This window comes from Salminus brasiliensis, chromosome 3 (genome assembly GCF_030463535.1).
Source record: "Salminus brasiliensis chromosome 3, fSalBra1.hap2, whole genome shotgun sequence".
Classification (NCBI taxonomy): Eukaryota; Metazoa; Chordata; class Actinopteri; order Characiformes; family Bryconidae; genus Salminus; species Salminus brasiliensis.
This window is the reverse complement of record NC_132880.1, coordinates 43,232,959-43,250,341: the sequence shown is the minus strand read 5'-3', so window position 1 is coordinate 43,250,341 and position 17,383 is coordinate 43,232,959. Positions and strand designations below refer to the sequence as shown.

The following is a 17,383-nucleotide window of genomic DNA, read 5'->3' as shown; positions in this document are numbered from 1 at the left end:
ATGTAAGTTATGACTGTATGGAATTCTTTATCGAACCTGCATCTGCAGGCATCACTGATTATCTGTTTTCTACAAGCTTCTTCTCAGGCAGCTCCACAGCTTGTGGCTGCACATGCGTTGCATTTCCTGTTTAATATTTCCCAGATGTTTTATTAAAAACATCTGCCGTGGCTTTGAACATGGACAAGTGTTTGACAAAAGCTCCCTGTTTACAAATGCAAACAACACAGAGCTGCATTTAGCTTAGCAAAAGTATTTAGTTTAGCGAAGGTTGCTTATTTTAACACAGGTGATTTCAGCATGAAGTTTACTTGTGAATTCCGGCATTGCCCAACTGTATTGTGCAGTAGATATTTGAGTAAGTGGTAGCTGTAATATTACACTCACACAATTTATGAAAAGCATCTAATTAAAGATACACTTAATGGACAAAAGTATTGGGACACACCTCTTCATTAAGTCCCAGTCAGTGTTTCATTCAGTCCCATTGCCACAGTTCTGCCTTGTGAAAGAATAGGTCCTTCCTAAGAGCTCCCTGAACTCTGACAGTTCTGAAGTCAGTTGGTGAAATGTTTTCCCTCCTAGATCTTCCACCATCAACTGTGAGTGGTGTAATTGAAGAGTGGAAGCATTTAGAGGCTTCAGCAGCTCAGACCATGTAAAGCTACAGAGCGGGGTCGTCGAGTGCTGGGGAGCACAGTGCATGAATGTGTCCGATGCAGTTATAACCTGTTGTTAGAGCTGCAAAGGGAGGACCAACTTCATATTAAGGCCTATAAAGTTGAAATGGGATGTCATAAAAGCTCCTGTAGGTGTAATGTGTAGATGTCCCAATACTTTTGTCCATATAGTGTATGTCCATTAATGCTAATATGTACTTCAGTATCATTCTCTAATTCAAAAATGGGTGCCTGTATTTTCTTTGCAAATATGAAGGCTAAATGCACTAAATGTCCAAATGTGTATGGACGCCCCTTCCACTGAATGCATGCATTCAGCAACTTTAAGTAGCACCCATTGCTGACACAGATATGCAAATGCACACACATATCCCTGTGCATATGTACTGCCAATAAAATAGGACTCTCTGGAGCAGAAAAACATTAACCCCCAGCATTGAGCTGTGGAGCAGTGGAATTGTGTGTGTCTGGAATGATGATGGTGATCCATCCAATACTTTTGGGATGAGTTGGGGAGTTGGAAATGAGGTGGGGTGGTGATCATCCAACATCCTGACCTCACTAATGCTCTTGTCATTGAATGCAATGCTTTAAAATCTAGTAGAAAGCCTCCTCTGAACAGTAGAGACAGTGACTCCAACAAAAGCAGGATAGCATAATAGCATTATTTCAGAAGAAACAATGAATGAATTGGGAGTGTCCAAAAACTTTTGTCCATATAGTGTTCATATAGTCCTAATATGTTTGATCTAGTGAAAAAGAAATGAGTAGATGCAGGTTCCATTGCTTTCGTATGTGAGCCTTACACTGTACAATTCCAAGCCCGATGCATTAAAGGCAACACATCCAGATAAGCTGCGTGGCCTGGACGATCAACGTGTGTGCCCATACAGCTGTCTGCACATTTACACAGAGCTTGACCGAGCTTAGAGCCCTCTCACAGATCTACCCTGTTTACCTTCGCTGATGGCCACTGTCTCTGATGAAATGTGATTCCACAGCGGTTCCCCGGGGTAGGGGGAAAGTGTCAGGGAAAGACGATCGGTAGGGAGGTGGGCATGCCAGGCATACTTTCCACCATCATGTAGGGATTGCTCCTCATTTCAAAGCCATCATTGCTTACGAGAGGACACTGTCTCTAGAAATTACCAGAGCATAACAACAGTGTGCAATACAAAAACATCAGCCAAAGAGAAGCGCAAGAGCTACCAACGTCTTTCCAACCATGTCTGAATCTGAGCCTGCAGGCACGTCTCAGAGGAAGCCCTCAGTCAACAAGAACATCAAGAAGCTGCGGACACTAAGCGTGGTGTGCAACCTGGCGAAGAGCTGGCAGCAGTGGATATGCGAGAACGAGGAGAAGCAGGCCAGTGAACCCACGGGCTGGGCCCCAGAGAGCTACGAGAACCCTAAAACCAGCAAGAAAGAACAAACCAAGCCTGGACCATCTCAAAACCAGTCTCAAAAACCTCAGGGTCAGGAGAAGGAGGTGCAGGAGGAACCAGGGGAATCTCGCATCAAGACCAAGCAGGTGGTCAAGACAGTGACACGAGATGTCCAGGAAAAGAGTGCCGGCATCGAGTTCCTGACGAACCGCATTTGTAGGGACCCGGCGGCAGAGGAGCTGGACAAGATGCTGAACAAAAGGAGCTCACCCACACGGCGCAGGAAGTGCTCCAACATGGTGTCAGAGCTGACGCAGAGCTGGAAGGTGGTGGAGAAAGAACGGAAGAGGGCCGGGGAAGCTGACCAGGACAGCGGCTCATCTGAGGCCAAGGAGAGAGCCCTGGAGTTGGACGCTGGTTCAGAGGACACCAAAGAGAATGAGACAGAATCGTCCCTTAAAATCAAGAGACCATCAAAACTTGGGTCAGTGTAATCTTCTAAGGCTTTCTCATGTGGTTATATGATAGGAGATGAGGTCAGGATTATCCCTTAAAGAGCAAAACCAGCAGCCTTTAAGCCCCACCTCCTTTTCCACAATCTTTTGGGGTTCTGTAGATACAGCTGCTGGCCGCTGTGATGCGATTATGGGCGAGTTATTATGGGCCAGTAGCCTAGCACGTACTCCGGCCCACTTTCTGCACTACCGTAATTTCGAGGTTCCCTCTTTAGGCCAGAAGGCTCATGCAACGCTGTGGACCGTAGCAAGCCTAGCAGGGAGCTCTTCACACAGTCTGACTGAGAGTAGAGATTGTGGCAGATTTTTTCGGTTTTCGCAGGGTCTGAAGATGGTATCCATCAGTTGGACCAGTTGAGCTGGAAGTACAGGAAGCACTATAATGTGCAGAGCAGTGTGCCGAGGCTAGTTCTGGGAAGCGCTTCACCTGAGGCTCATCTCCAGCACTCCAGTGCTGTTCATGATTGGACTGATTAGGACTCCTCTAAACCTCTTGAGACCCTGCGTCCTCATATGAGGACATTGCATTTCTGCTTCTCTACACCATGATACTTACTTTTTTAAAACTTTGACCCTTTGGACTTCCTGTACATAGACTAAGCTTAGTTTTTATAAATTTTAGTATACTTGTCCTACTAATTCCAAATAGGAGAAATAAAAAAATGCACACCAAGCAAAAGTCTGGGTCTCAGGAGGTTACATTTACATTTACATTTACAGCATTTAGCAGATGCTCTCATCCAGAGCGACTTACAAAAGTGCTTTGCTATTTACCCAAGAAAAACCTCAGCTAGTTAGAATAGACTAATAGATCAAAGATACCTCTAAGCTTTAGACATTACTAAACACAAGTCAATAAGGTGACCATAGTACTCTATTCATCCAAGTACTCTCTGAAGAGGAGGGTCTTCAGTCTGCGTTTGAAGACAGCGAGCGACTCTGCTGTTCAGACACCCAGGGGAAGCTCGTTCCACCACTTCGGTGCAGGACAGGAAAGAGCCTGAGGAGATGCCGGGTCGAGTCGAGCCATACTTGAAGCTGGAAGGGCTCTAGGTGCAGATCGGCTTTTGACCATTGCCATCAAGTATAGAGGGGCTGGTCCGTTCTTGGTTTTGTAGGCCAGCGTCAGGGTTTTGAATCTGATGCGGGCAGCAGCTACAGGAAGCCAGTGAAGAGCTACAGGAAGCCAGTGAAGAGAACGCAGCACCTCAGTTTGGAGTGTTCTCTGTGAAGGCACTGTTTCACTACCAGTCCTTGACGTGGTTGTGGTACTTTGTTGGTAACTCTGGTTTTAACCCTCTACTTTGTTCTGCTACCTGGATTATGGATGTACTTGTTGGATGTTATACCTGCCTCTCTGTCTCCTGACCTCTGCCTGTCCTGACGAAGGGTATTGATTCAACCCCAAAAAAGTCCCTCTGCACATGCAGCCTGCCTCAACCCATATACTACTCCTGCTGTTCACAAATGTCACAGTATCCCAGAACTCCTGGAAAAGTATTCTGAAAAGCAAATATCGGTTGAGGTTGATGTTGTTATCATTCACAGTAATTCACATTGTTATATGCCCTCTTTATTCTTACATCCAGATCCAAGAAGGAGGTGCTGGATGCCAACAAACTAAACGCCCTCTCCGACAAGTACAGCGCTGTAGGGAACCTGAAGAGCCGCTGGCAGAACTGGGCTTCAGAACACACCATCAACCAGAAGCTGAACCCTTTCAGCGAGGATTTCGATTATGAGTACTCCATGTCCACGCGCCTGCGGAAGGGCGAGGAGGGCTACGGTAGGCCCAAAGAGGGCAGCAAGACGGCGGAGAGGGCCAGGCGGGCCGAGGCACACATCCATCGTGAGATCGAAGACATGTGTTTCGTCATACGGACCATGGTTGACCCAGATCCAGACGGCTACACCCGGGTCACTTTTGGCCAGCTGTTTGACAGATACGTCCGAATCTCTGACAAAGTAGTGGGCATCCTGATGAGGGCCAGGAAGCATGGCAAGGTCGACTTCGAGGGGGAGATGTTGTGGCAGGGTCAGGACGATGGGGTCATCATTACGTTACTTGTGTGACACTTGAGTTCCAAAAACAAGAGAAGAGAGAATGAACTTTGCTGCTATAGAGAACAAAAATAGATATATATACAATGAGTGTCCAGATTACGCTTACTGACCATTTGATAAGGTAACACATGCAGTAGGTCCAGGTATACAACTGCTGACCTATATTTTACGCTGAAAAATGATCACTTAGCCCAGCGATGGGCAACAGGGGTTGGGGTCCAGCACAGTTGGCTGATTTAACCCTATTAAACCTGGTGGTTAACAGGTGAGTTGAATCAGGCGTGCTGGAGAAGGAAAAGCCCACCCCTGACTTAGAGGGTCCTCTGCTAAGAGGTAACTAGGACTAGCTCCTCACATCACATCTATAAAACACTCTATGGACAAAAGTATTGGGACACCTGCTTATTATTTTATTTCTTCCGAAATCTTCCGAAGTTCTAAAAAAATAAATCTCCTGCTTTTGTTGGAGTAACTGTCTCTACTAGAGGAAATGGCTTTCTACTAGATTTTGGAGCATTGCTCTGAGGATTTGATTGCATTCAGTGACAAGGTCAGCATTGGGTAAGGTCAGGACATTGTATGATCAACACCCCACCCCACCTACCCCCGCAACTCCCCCAACTCACTCTAAAAATTATTGGATGAGCACACAGAGAGCACGATGCTGAGACCACATCTCAGTTCTGAGGCACAACATTGCAGGTCTTTTTAAATACACACCATCATTAATTGTTTAAATTTGTTTATTTTTTTACACAGTTCTATGTTAACTACACAGTTGTGCTAGTTTCCGACCACAGGACCAGTTTTGGTTGTTAATGGTCCATTGTAACAAGAATGGGTTCCTGCGGTGGTCCATTTCCATTGCTGGATAAGGGTAGGTGAGGGGGGGGACTAATTATGTCATACATTATGCTATAGATGAACTATAGTCAGTATCTATAAACCCACCAACAACTTGCATGTTTATTGGGTTTATCTGATCAAATGGTCATTGAATGTAGGACAAGAATGTAGTTAGACACTGAAAAAGTGTAGCTTGTAGTAGGAGGATGGTAACACTAGTTATATCTAACTGTTATTGTCTTGCTGGAACTGGAATTATACATTTCACAGATTTTTTATATCTAAGATTAAGTCCCATAAACATGTGATTAATGTAATTTTACATGTACATGTGGTGTTTGCTTTGTTTTCTAGTGATGTGTGGTCTTCTCAGTACAGGTGTGAAAATGCCCACTGATTTGACCATGAAAATGAACAGCAGGGTGTTGTAATGACAGTGCAGATCCAGCAGGGGGAGCTCTGATGCTGCTGCTATCTGATATAGTGTTTATATTGGTGGTGCACAACATAATAAAGAGCTGAGTTTTGTACTGCACTGATGTCCATGCTATGTTACATGTTATTTAAAGAAGAATATGTTCAGCCTCTGAAAAGCAGTCACACTTGCTGCTTCAAGGGGAATTCTGAATAATGGAAATCCTGAAAAACATGTTACATGGCCTGGGTTTGAGTGGAAGGTCATTGTGGACTAAGTGATGGAAAGGTGAATGTGAGTAGAGAGAAAGAGAGCATTTATTATTATTATTATTATTATTATTATTATTATTATTATTATTATACAAACTAGCAGATTAGCAGATTATTAAGACCGCCTACCTAATAATGGGAATAGCCACCCTTGGATGACACTAGTCAGACATTGTGTCACAGCCTGTATTAGGTGTTTATTATAGAAGTTAGCTGATCAACTGGTTGATTGCTCTGCACCACTCACTGGAGTCGTCATTCCCCTCTGCCATCTATGACCCGTGGGGCACCATTGTTATGACGCTGTGAGGAACTCAATGTGCGAGAAGTCCATTCTTAATACATGTTTCACCATCGTGGCTCATGTAGATACCACAAAGTTAGTGGTTTATTAGATGGTACCACCACCCCTAGTTTGGAAAGAATATTATGACCAACCCTGGTTTGAAAGGAGCCTCGGCCTGAGATATGTGATAGGGTTTGCGGCACGTATACATAAGCGAGCACACCAGTCAGTTGTAGCAGAGGGGAAAAACTCATGGATTGTCGTGGACAAAAAATTAAATTTTTTGGACTGATGTGCAAAAGGGCATGATAATAGGGTACCAGGCATAGAGTGGTATCATCTCGGAATCTGCTAAGCTTGTGAGATGTTCAAGAGCCATCGTAGTGAAGGTGTACTGAGACGTCTCGCACCTTTAACCTTTAGTGTGTAAAGTAACACACATTTTAAATCGGAAGCAGCTCCACTTTGCACACACAGCACTCAATTTTCCATAGAATATTACCAAGTTAATTTGTTCAAAGGAACCAAACTTTTTTTTTGTCTTTAAAAGTTACATCACAGAAAGATTTTGCATGAAGTGGTTTTAAATACGCCTTATGTCTGAGACACTGAGACAGAGAAGTAGCAGAGAAGTATATATGCTGTGTTGTCTAAGTAAAATAGTGCTTAAAATATTATAAATTCATACTATACTACACTATTAATTTATAATAATAATTAACAATAGTTTTAATAATGTAATGCTATTAATAGGTCCTGAATTAGTAGTAGATCTTACGTTTGTAAATATAACACATGAAACAGGATGTGTGTAGGTTCACTGGTGTAAGGTGTGTAGGGTACTTTTGGACAGTAAATGGCTATATTGCAGTGGTATAGATGTAACAGCCATGGCACCACCACTGTAAAAAGTGTTAGTGTGTTTATCTGTAATTGTACTTATATAATTATATATATATATATATATATATATATATATATATATATATATATATATATATATATATATATAATAACACATATTATACTTATATAAGCAATTGAATTGTGTAGAAAAATGTGCTGTTGTGCTTTCAAATAATAAAAGTATTTAGGTGATTTTCGAATGTATAAATAATAAGTGTGACTTGTGGTTGGGGTGGAAAATGCCCCAGATTTTACTAGCCAGTTATTTTAGCTCAACATGTGCCTCCAGCTGCCATTTCCACTGTATCTGCATTGTTATCAACTTTTTTTTTTTTTTTTTTTACTTTTTTTTTTTGACGTAAGTCCTAGTAGTTCCGTTTCACATTGCATCATAACCATACTAATTTTGGGGGTGTAAAAATCTTTTTTTTGGGGTGGGGGGGGGTGCAATCGGCCTGTTTCGGGGCTGTTATGCTGTTATTGTTCTGGGTATGCTGAATTTTCTTTTTAGTGAAGAGACAAGTGTTAGAGGTTCACAGTATGTCAGATTCATGTCCTCCACGGTTCCAATGTCATTATATATATATATATAAGATAAGATAAGATAATCCTTTATTAGTCCCGCAGTGGGGAAATTCTCAGTGTCACAGTAGAAAGGGATAGCAAGACACTCAATTACAAAAATGTAGATAAATAATTTACACTATATACACACAATATAAATAAGAATTTAAAAAGCAATAACAATATTATTTACAGCAAATGACTCTTAATTGCACATAGGGGGGCGGGGGGGATATTGCACATAGTATATATATATATATATATATATATATATATATATATATATATATATATATATATAATACACTCATATACACCTGTATGTGTGTAAGTAAAGAGTGTGACTGATGAAATGTTCAAGAACGTAACCACTACCCACTTCTGGTTGCCGTGATCACATGAAACTAGACTATGTATACTTTGGCTCATGTATATGATCAGCATGCTAGCTTTTCTAAGATGGGTTGCTTTCTCTCCTTTCTTTCTTTAGTAACTGCAGATTAGGTGAGCATGATGCGCCCCCACAGTCCTATCAGATACATCTGCTTTCTGTCTGAATCGTTCTGAAAAGCTTAGTGGGTCAGGGATGAGCGAGATCGGCTGTCAAGAGATGCTCACTCACCAAACTGGTCCGCAGGATTGCATCTGACAAGATCTACAGTATCTTACCTCGGGATCTCACATAGCAGACAACACTGGTGATGCTTTACCTGAACTGAACAACAGACAGCAGTTACTTCATAAGCACGGACCAATCAGGAGAATCTGAACCCTTTATGTAGCATTCACTTGTTTCCCACAATCAATATACTCATGCTCAGGAATCTACTGCATGCTCTTTATTAAGAACGTTTATGCACATTATTTGGATAGAGGCCGTTTTCTGTACCATGGCTACCATTAGGGAGGTTATTATTATTTACATTTATATTGGGTGAAATCATGTAATCATTGTAATCAATACAATCTTACATACCCCTCATGTTTTGTACATGGTTGCAAAGCCCACTGCCTGAAGTCTGTGATTCACAGACATCAATGCTGCTCTGTCAGCCCTGTAATGCAGCCTTCAGTAAGAGATCTCCACAGTCAGTGGATTAAGACTGGGTGACTGACTCGGCCAGTGAACAACAGTTCCACATTAAGGTCCTGAAAACCTCCACAGTTTCTTCAATGGTACATTTTGGTTGGGTGCTGGATGAGGTGTGTTGTGAGTTGGAGGCATTTGATTGAATCTGAGCAGGCAGGATTCAGTGCTTTCTTCTCTCCAGACCTTCTTCATGGTTCCTCTTTATCTCTTCTTATTTATTAGACTTAGACTTTGTCTAAGACCTGTAGATTGGAGCTGATCTAGGCATATTTTAATGGGTTGGGATCTGCTTTTTGAATCCTTATCCAGTTCTGATTCTTTGTTGAGTTTAATAGACATTATTGCCCTGCTGGCAGCAGTGCGGACGTTAAATAAAGAAGTTGAGTCTGCAGTGTGGAGTGGTGTCTATTTTACAGTGGAACATGAAAACAGACCATAATATTAAAGACCCTTTATAAAACTATCACTGAAACGCTCTGTTTTACCAGTGGGAGAACCGCATCACCTTTCTGTGTTTTTGAACCAGCACTGAAGAGCACATTCAGAACAGGGTGGAGGCTAACGCTAATGCTAACACACACACACACACACACACACACACACACACAAGCTACAGAACCCCAGTCATTTTAAGAAAAGTCTCGACTTAAACTAAATCAGTCAGTCCAGAAAGTCTGATTATAGAAACTGATACTATAAATAAAGGGATTTACTGACTGTATTAATCAGCAGCTCGTCTGATCTAAACTGTGTGGCTGGATTATTTATACACACACAGAGATCAGATCGGTATCAGCTGATACTCAGCAGAGAGACTTCGATTAGGGAGCACAATAATTTGATGGGGACATTCCTCCTTTTTTTTTTCTTCTTCTTCTTAATAATAATAATAATAATAACTCTACAATGTCCAGGGGCTATTCCTACCTTGTGCCCAGTTAATTTGCTTAGACTTAGAAGATCCACTGTGACCTTGGCCAGGACGAAGCAGATAAAAAGATGAATGAATGAATGAATGAATTAATAAATTTGTATTATTATTATTATTATAAAATAAAAGTGATTTCAGGTAGTTTTTTTGGATCACTGCGACTCTGTCTAGGAAATACTATTATTATTATTATTATTATTATTATTATGAACACTGAACTGTTCAAAGGGTATTTTAGCTTTGCCCCCAGTGATTTCAGGTAGGTTTTGGAACTATTGCAACCCTGTCCAGAAAATGTAATAATTGATGAAGAATGTTATCATTATTATTATTATTATTATTATTATTATTATTATTGTTATTATTATTATTATTGTTGTTGTTGTTGTTGTTGTTATGAACACTGAACTGTTCAAAGGGTATTTTAGCCTTGCCCCCAGTGATTTCAGGTAGGTTTTTGGAACCATCGCAGCCCTGTCCAGAAAATGTAATAATTGATGAAGAATTGTATTATTATTATTATTATCATATTAATAAAAACAACAGAAATGGGTTCCAGCTCCTCTATCTCTGCCATCACTCCGGGTGGTTCAGGTTCGGGTTCAGGTTCGGGTTCCGGGCAGCAGCGCTTGGTGCCACGTTGCTCCTTCAGTTCATCAACAAACAGACTTAAACACAAACCGCTGAACAGGTTAACAACCCCACACTCCTTCAGGCCAGCCCTGCGTCTGTGCATATGGGAAATGAAGTTCCCACACGGTGTGTCTTCGAGAAGCGTGGCTTCAGCTGAGGCTCTCACTGCGCGACAACTACAAGACCCACAATCCTCTCCGAGATAAAGCTACACGGCTGTATCAGCGCGCTCAGCTTGACCGGGGTTGCCTGCCTGCAGCAAGTGTTAACGAGCAGGACGATTAGAGGGAGCCGAGAGGAGCCGAGAGGAGAGGAGACGGGTGGCGAGTCCAGCGATACCGCGACCGGGTGAAGCAGCTATGCGTGACTCTGTGGAGTAGCAGAATGGCTGTCGAAGGTAAGCTCTCACTCGCAACATGTGTACGATGATGATGATGATGATGATGATGATGATGATGGGGGGGTTTGGGGTATAAGAGCCTTACTGTGGAGCTCCGGCATGCTCCACCAACAAATCCGATCCAGGAACAGCGAGCAGGGAACTGATGTGTGGAGCAGAGTTTGTGATTGGCTGGTGCTGAGGCTCGCTGCACATCTTTGCCCTTCTCCTCGTACGCGCGGAGCATGCTGTATGACATGGAGATGGTCTTGGCAGAGGCGGTGGAGGGAGAAGGAACCCCATGCACATACTGTACGGATTCGCGATTTCACATCACTCAGCTCATGCGCCGTGATCGTCCGCCCACTGATGCCCAGGAGCTGTAGGGCTGCACCGAGAGACCACCGAAAGACGAGCAGTCGGACTGAGACTGAGTAAACACTGTCATTTGTCTGATTACTGGTCTGACTGTGCTGCTGTCTGGAGTTTACCTGTATTCCTATGCGTAAAAAGGCTGGGAGGTACATCATAGGGAATTACAGAGCAGGCAGAGCATAAGTAACATTGGAGAAACGTTGGAGGTAAAACCAACACTACGTTTCACACACGTTTATTTGAACGTTTTAGGGGATATTTTGAACGCGTCGATGCATTTGGACCACCAGAAGAAGTGCTTGCGTAATTGAACGGTGCGCCCCTCGCTTGAGCTTGGCTCGGTTCGGCTGAACAGGTGCTTCCTCCAGTCTCACGATGCTCGGCCAGTCTCCACATCTTATCGGAGGCATCCTGTGGATTCAGAACCCCATGCGAGGTACGTCTGCTTCCAGCCAGTCGGTTTGTTTGAGACATTCTTGAGAAGCTTGGATTGATTAGAACTGGCCTGAAGCTCCTCAGATGTCACCCAGTGGTTTCCGGGCTGGGATGGTACTGAGATGTCCTTGGAGTCCCTGTACTCCAAGTCATTTCGAGAAGTTATGTCTTCCAAACTTCTCCACCTGTCTTGCGCTTATGATAAGCCATTGTGCCCAGGTCTCGTTCGACTGGTTGTATAGCCTGGAATCTAACATAGACTGGAAGAACTAGAGTATTTAGTTACACGTAGTTCACTGGCTCGCCAGGTTTAACCAGGAAAGATGAGGTAAACCTTGTGGCTTCTTTGCAGCTGTGACTTTTTAGTGGAGGTGGATTTGATTCTCCAGGTGTCCTGAAAGACCAGGTCTACACTATGGGTAAGTTTTCCAGGTGAGGATTCGGTTCTAGGATGCAGTGTAGTTCAGGTTTAGGTTTGTAGACCTCATTTCATCCAACAAGGTTTTAATAGGGAGTATGTGCCCATTTCCCGTACTAACAGTATACAGCTCAGCTGCTTTCAGATGGTCTAAGCTGGTCTTCGATGGTCAAGGTGGTTAAAAAGCTGGTCATCGAGTGAAAACATACCCTATGCTGGTAAATTAGGGGGTTAACCAGCATTGTGTATGTTGATTTGATTCTGACCATGCTGGTCGACCAGCCTGGTCTTGCTGGTCATGCTGGTCGACCAGCCTGGTCTTGCTGGTCATGCTGGTCGACCAGCCTGGTCTTGCTGGTCGTGTTGTTTGAGCAGCCTGGTCTTGCTGGTCATGCTCTTCAATCATCAGCTTGGTCTTGCAGGTCATGCTGGTCTACCAGCCTGGTCTTGCTGTTTGAGCAGCCTGGTCATGCTGGTCAAGGTGGTCCATCAGCATGATCAGCATGACCAGGTCATGCTTGTTCATACTGGATATTGAGCTTGGTCATGTTGCTTGTAGACCAGCTAAACCACCAAACTCATACAAAAACAACGCTATACTGCTCAAGAGCTAAGCTGCTCAACCATGCAGATTCCTCTCAGCAGGGTACTCTTCTAGGTCATAGAGCTTCCCCTTAAGAGCTTTATGTCAGTGGAGAGTTCTGGATCATGAGGCTATATAACCCCCTTAGCTAACACTCGCTGATGGGTATCTTAGGCTCATGCGCAGCTGTCCCAGAGTGTCTCATTCTATTAGCAATTATTTTCCATGGACATTAAGCTGTGTGGGCAACTGAACACCTGTGTCAGCAATGGATGCGCTTGAAAGGAATTGTTGGAAAATTAAATAAACATGATTTATCAGTGACTGTAGATGCAGTCAATCAGCCGAGATATAGAATAGCTAAGCTAATGACTCATTAAGCTAATGAACACTGGACTTAGACTGTCACCAGTCACTTCTTAGTAAATACATGCCAAAATCTTTGTTACACAAACAAGTTTAAAATATAAGGTTTCATTAAACAGGATTGATAAAAAAAAAGGTAAAGGACATCAGTTCACTATGTACAACAAAATGTGTCCTCTGCATTTTACACACACACACACACACACACACACATAGAGTGGTGGGCAACCAACTCCAGCACCCGGGAAGCAAAAAATGGTAAAGGGCTTTGCTCAAGGAGCCAACAGTGTCAGCTTGCCGAGCCCGGGTATCGAACCCACAACCCTGTCATCAACAGCCCGGAGCGCAAACCGCTGAGCCACCACTGCCTACTACACCATATTTCAGTATTTACCCATAACCAGAACGATTATTAAAAAAGCCTGCTCCACCAGTCAGCTTACTTAAAGTTTTAAGTTTACTTTTAAATTTTTTTTTTTTTTGACTAAAGGAAGTTGTGCCGTGTTGTATGTAGTAGATCTTAGAATTTTTTTGAGCAAAACAAAAGCTATGGATGCATTTTTGGTGTATTTCAGTTTTCATTTTAGTTTGAAATCTCAATTTACTGAGATGAGATCGGTGACAGTGCCGAACACACCCCAGAAACACCTCAGTCTACACCCTGGACTGATTCTGGGCTGGTTCAGGCGAGGGGCTCATTGTTTTTGGTTTTCTTTCACACAAAAGAACCATTTTGTGCGAACCACAATTCTAAACATCGTCTTTCTGCAAACATTTTTGCCAAATCGAAGAACCTTGGTTCATCCGTTTATTACTTTTCCTTACTTACCTTGGATACAAACACTGAAGCAGCAAAGAATGGTCCTGTCTGGACTCATGGCTTTCACAGAGCAGTTAGGAACAGAAGCCGTCCTCTCAGGAGAAGGGTTTTAGCCATGCAGGCTATAAGTCGAAGCAGTCACTTGACAAAAAAAAAAGTTATCCGCTCCCTGTGGCCCCAGGAGCAGATGGCTTAAAAGCTGGCAGTGAAAAACACCAGCGAACTGGTGGCGAACTCCAGAACACAGATTTCAGGAGGACCAGAGATTTATGCTCTGGACCGCTCACAAGTTTGCAAACAGCTTTCACACTTGACCAAATGTACCGAACTCGCAGTGCAAGTGGATCTGGGTCCGGACAAAGTGTGAAAGTGCTCTAGTGTGAAGTTCAGTGTTTGTTAGCAGCAGTAGCCTAGCATCCTCTGTTCCAAAAAAGCCCACTTTAGACATTTCACAATTCACAATTAAAATTCACAAATGAAAACAGGTGTCTGGATACTTTTGGACACATGGTCTATACTTCAGTATTGCAAAAAAAAAAAAAGTTCTCATCTTCTCAGTCATGGCTTTGTTAGACATGGGGTCAGGACAAGCCAAGAACATGTGCCCCAGTTAAAGAACCTACATTTGAGTCGTGAAGCTTGAAACTCCTGTGGGCCCACTGTGCTTCAGCAGGTCCACTGAGGATTGTACACCCGCAGAGGTCGACTGCAGAAGTCTAATTACATCCACCGAAGGCAGTCGGGTCGCCCAGTGAATCTTCAGCCTCAGGGAATTCAGTAATGATTTCCTCACTCTGAAACCGTTTCAGTCCTGGGGGCACCTTGCCTGTGTTTGCCCTAGGTGTTCTTGCATACTTTTCAGGGACGTAGCAAATAAAAGTGCAGCTGTAAGCCAGGAACAACAGCATGACTCTGCAACACTGCTTGCTCACTGTTCTGTGCTTGCCTTTGCTAAAGGTTTCATCACGTACAGGGAAGAGTTGTTCTGGACTGAAGGAGTTCTCAGAGAGCAGCGTGGAGCAGGACAGGGAATGCTAAATAACAAGCAACATCACTGATGCTTAGCATGGTAATCTGCAGCAGTGCCGGGAGAGAGGCAGGCCATCTGTTGAACATGTTCTGGTGTTTAAGAGTTTCTTCACACTGAAAAAAATCTTCTTTCTCATTACAGCAGGGGTGGCTAACTCACTTGAGGTAACAGACCACAAAATACACTGTCCAGTGTCAAAGGGGCAGAGGCATTTTCCATTGTTTGGTCTGGACCTTCAGACTTTGGTACTTCAGTTTGGTTCCAACCAAAGTAGCAGGTGTGAGGTCCAGATCCAGTCCAGATCCAACATTTGGTGGTCTCAGTGCAGATCAGACTGTGTTGTTCAGATGGTTTTGATTCCTGGACCAATTACAGAAAGTTGAGGCAGGCTATCGTCACCCATTAAACAAAAGTGATGCCAGTGATGATCCAGTTGATGCAGGATGGGCTTGTTCGTTTGGTGAACTGGAGCTAGTCTGGAGTTCTGCGCTTGAAGTTGATGCTGCTGGTAGTAATGCTCTAATGTTTGCAGTATGGTGGAACCAAATGAATGGGAAAGGAGGCCCGCCTACAAACCAATCAATGTTAAGTATAGGGAGACGCAGCCTGCGTAGGTGAGGACGATGCATAGCTATATCCTGCAGTGTTCTGGTCGGGACCGTTTTCTAGTGGAGAATGAAACACCATTAGCACATTTGGCTAAAGTGTACAAGTAGAATAGCAGCTGACTGATTGACACATGACCCATTCTCTGATTGAGAAAAGAGTGTGAGGTATAAGGGCTGCAATACCACGCCAATCCAATTCTTTACCTGCTAAAGGCTGACAGCTTAACCCATGCTTGGCAAATTTGGTTCCTCATCACATTCATTAAATTTTTCACACCGTGTGGGCGCTTCATCTGTAGATTACCGACTGCTGTGTATTCTCTGTGGGACTATGTGCACTTCATCAAGCCGTCCTGATAATAACGACGTGTCCCGTTACACCTACTCATGAACAGTGTCAGTGTTCAGTGTTTATTTCTGACAGGCACGTGTACACGGTTCTCTAACTGCGCTACCCAACATCTCTGAAGAGCATCAGGTCCTATCTTAGCCAGGTTTCACTGTTTCTGAAAAGTCACGTTCGTCCCTGAAATACAAATTCGGAAGGGTCCTGCCTCTGAGTTCGACTCAACGGTTGTCCGGCTCCCAGCTAAACTAGAAATGTAGTTCTGCTGAAGCTTGACTGCTACAGGTCAGGGTCAGTTTTTTTTTTTTTTTTCATAAGCAACTAATAAAACTTAATAAAAAGTTGCAGAAGAGAACATGGCTTTTACACTTTTAGCAGGCCAGATTAAAAACCTTTATCTGGCTGATTCTGGCCTGAGGACAGTATGTTTGTCACCCTTGCTGAGCAGGCAATATGCAGGGGGAGTCCAAAGCTAGGATTTGGAACCAATCATTCACCAGCCAGTCAAGGTCTAACACTGTAAAAAAAATACTGCTGTAAAATAATGGCCCTTTTAACAGTATTAGCCTGTTACTCTAAAAAAAACAGCTCTCTACTGTAACAGTAATTTGGGCCGTAAATTAACAGCTAACAGATTAATTAACAGATCCTGGTGTTTTGGAAAGCAGTTGGCTGTTTACTGGGACTCTGGGAAGAAGAAGAAGGCTCTACCTACTGTAAAGCTAGTTATGCTAGTAATTTTAAGTTGGAAGTTGTTTGTATATCTGTAGGTGCCACTGGGCTATGGAGTTTACTTACTTTACCCCCCCCCCCCCCCCATTACATTTATAAGACATGTCATATGAGTTAAGACCTCAGGCTACATAGAGGTTGGGGTTAACCTTAAGAGTCAGAGGTTAGCGTATGAGTTATTGACTCCTTCAGTTCTTTCCTCGGCTTAAAGAGCTCCTGTTTGGATCTGTAAATGAAGAAATGACATTATTTAGTGTAAGTGTGGAGGTGATTTCTGCAGAGCTGAAAATAATGCGCTAGAAAATAGCCACATTTACATAACATAACACTGCACACAGATACAGAGGAAAATATAATTTAACAGCATCATAATGTAAAAGTACTAAATTAAAGTTTTATCCTGTATTAATAAAAACAGTATTTAACCTTCTATTTTTACAACAGCAGGACAATGTTAATTTAACAGTTTGTCAGCCCTGCTGCCAGTACTTTACTGTTCTTTTTTTTCAGTAAATTGTTTCTACAGCATGTCCTTCATGTTTCACTGATGCAGCTCCTTGTTTGTTCACACTTTTTTTTTTTTTGTTCTCATTCATCCAGAATGACTGGCTTTTACAACCGATGGAGCTTCTTTTGCCCTTTGAGACCCTGCTCCTGTAATTTTACAGTTCAGCGCTACACAGTTCCTATGTAATTCATCTTTC

At 43.0% G+C, this 17,383-nt stretch overlaps 2 protein-coding genes across 3 annotated transcripts in view; both read left to right on the top strand.

The window, feature by feature from the left end:
• Positions 1 to 1,905: 1,905 nt before the first annotated feature.
• Positions 1,906 to 4,653, top strand: abrab (actin binding Rho activating protein b). Its single transcript, XM_072674894.1, has 2 exons — positions 1,906 to 2,549; positions 4,170 to 4,653. The coding sequence occupies exons 1-2, from the start codon at positions 1,906 to 1,908 to the stop codon at positions 4,651 to 4,653; spliced, it is 1,128 nt and encodes a 375-aa protein (XP_072530995.1).
• A 6,146-nt stretch (positions 4,654 to 10,799) lies between these two features.
• samd12 (sterile alpha motif domain containing 12) overlaps positions 10,800 to 17,383 on the top strand; it is a 114,130-nt gene continuing 107,546 nt past the window's right edge. Inside the window, exon 1 of one of the 2 annotated variants that reach the window (XM_072676298.1) lies at positions 10,800 to 10,984. In XM_072676298.1, the coding sequence (XP_072532399.1) occupies positions 10,972 to 10,984 (13 nt within the window). In that variant the 5' untranslated portion in view covers positions 10,800 to 10,971. Of the gene's footprint in view, positions 10,985 to 11,259; positions 11,778 to 17,383 lie in introns of those variants that run through there. The other variant, XM_072676297.1, reaches the window with a different exon arrangement.

Bases quoted from the DNA above. Each gene is read 5' to 3' on its own strand.
- abrab (XM_072674894.1), top strand. From the start codon at position 1,906: ATGTCTGAATCTGAGCCTGCAGGCACGTCTCAGAGGAAGCCCTCAGTC. The intron at 2,550-4,169 runs GTCAGTGTAATC...TCTTACATCCAG, and splicing joins AAGAGACCATCAAAACTTGG to ATCCAAGAAGGAGGTGCTGG.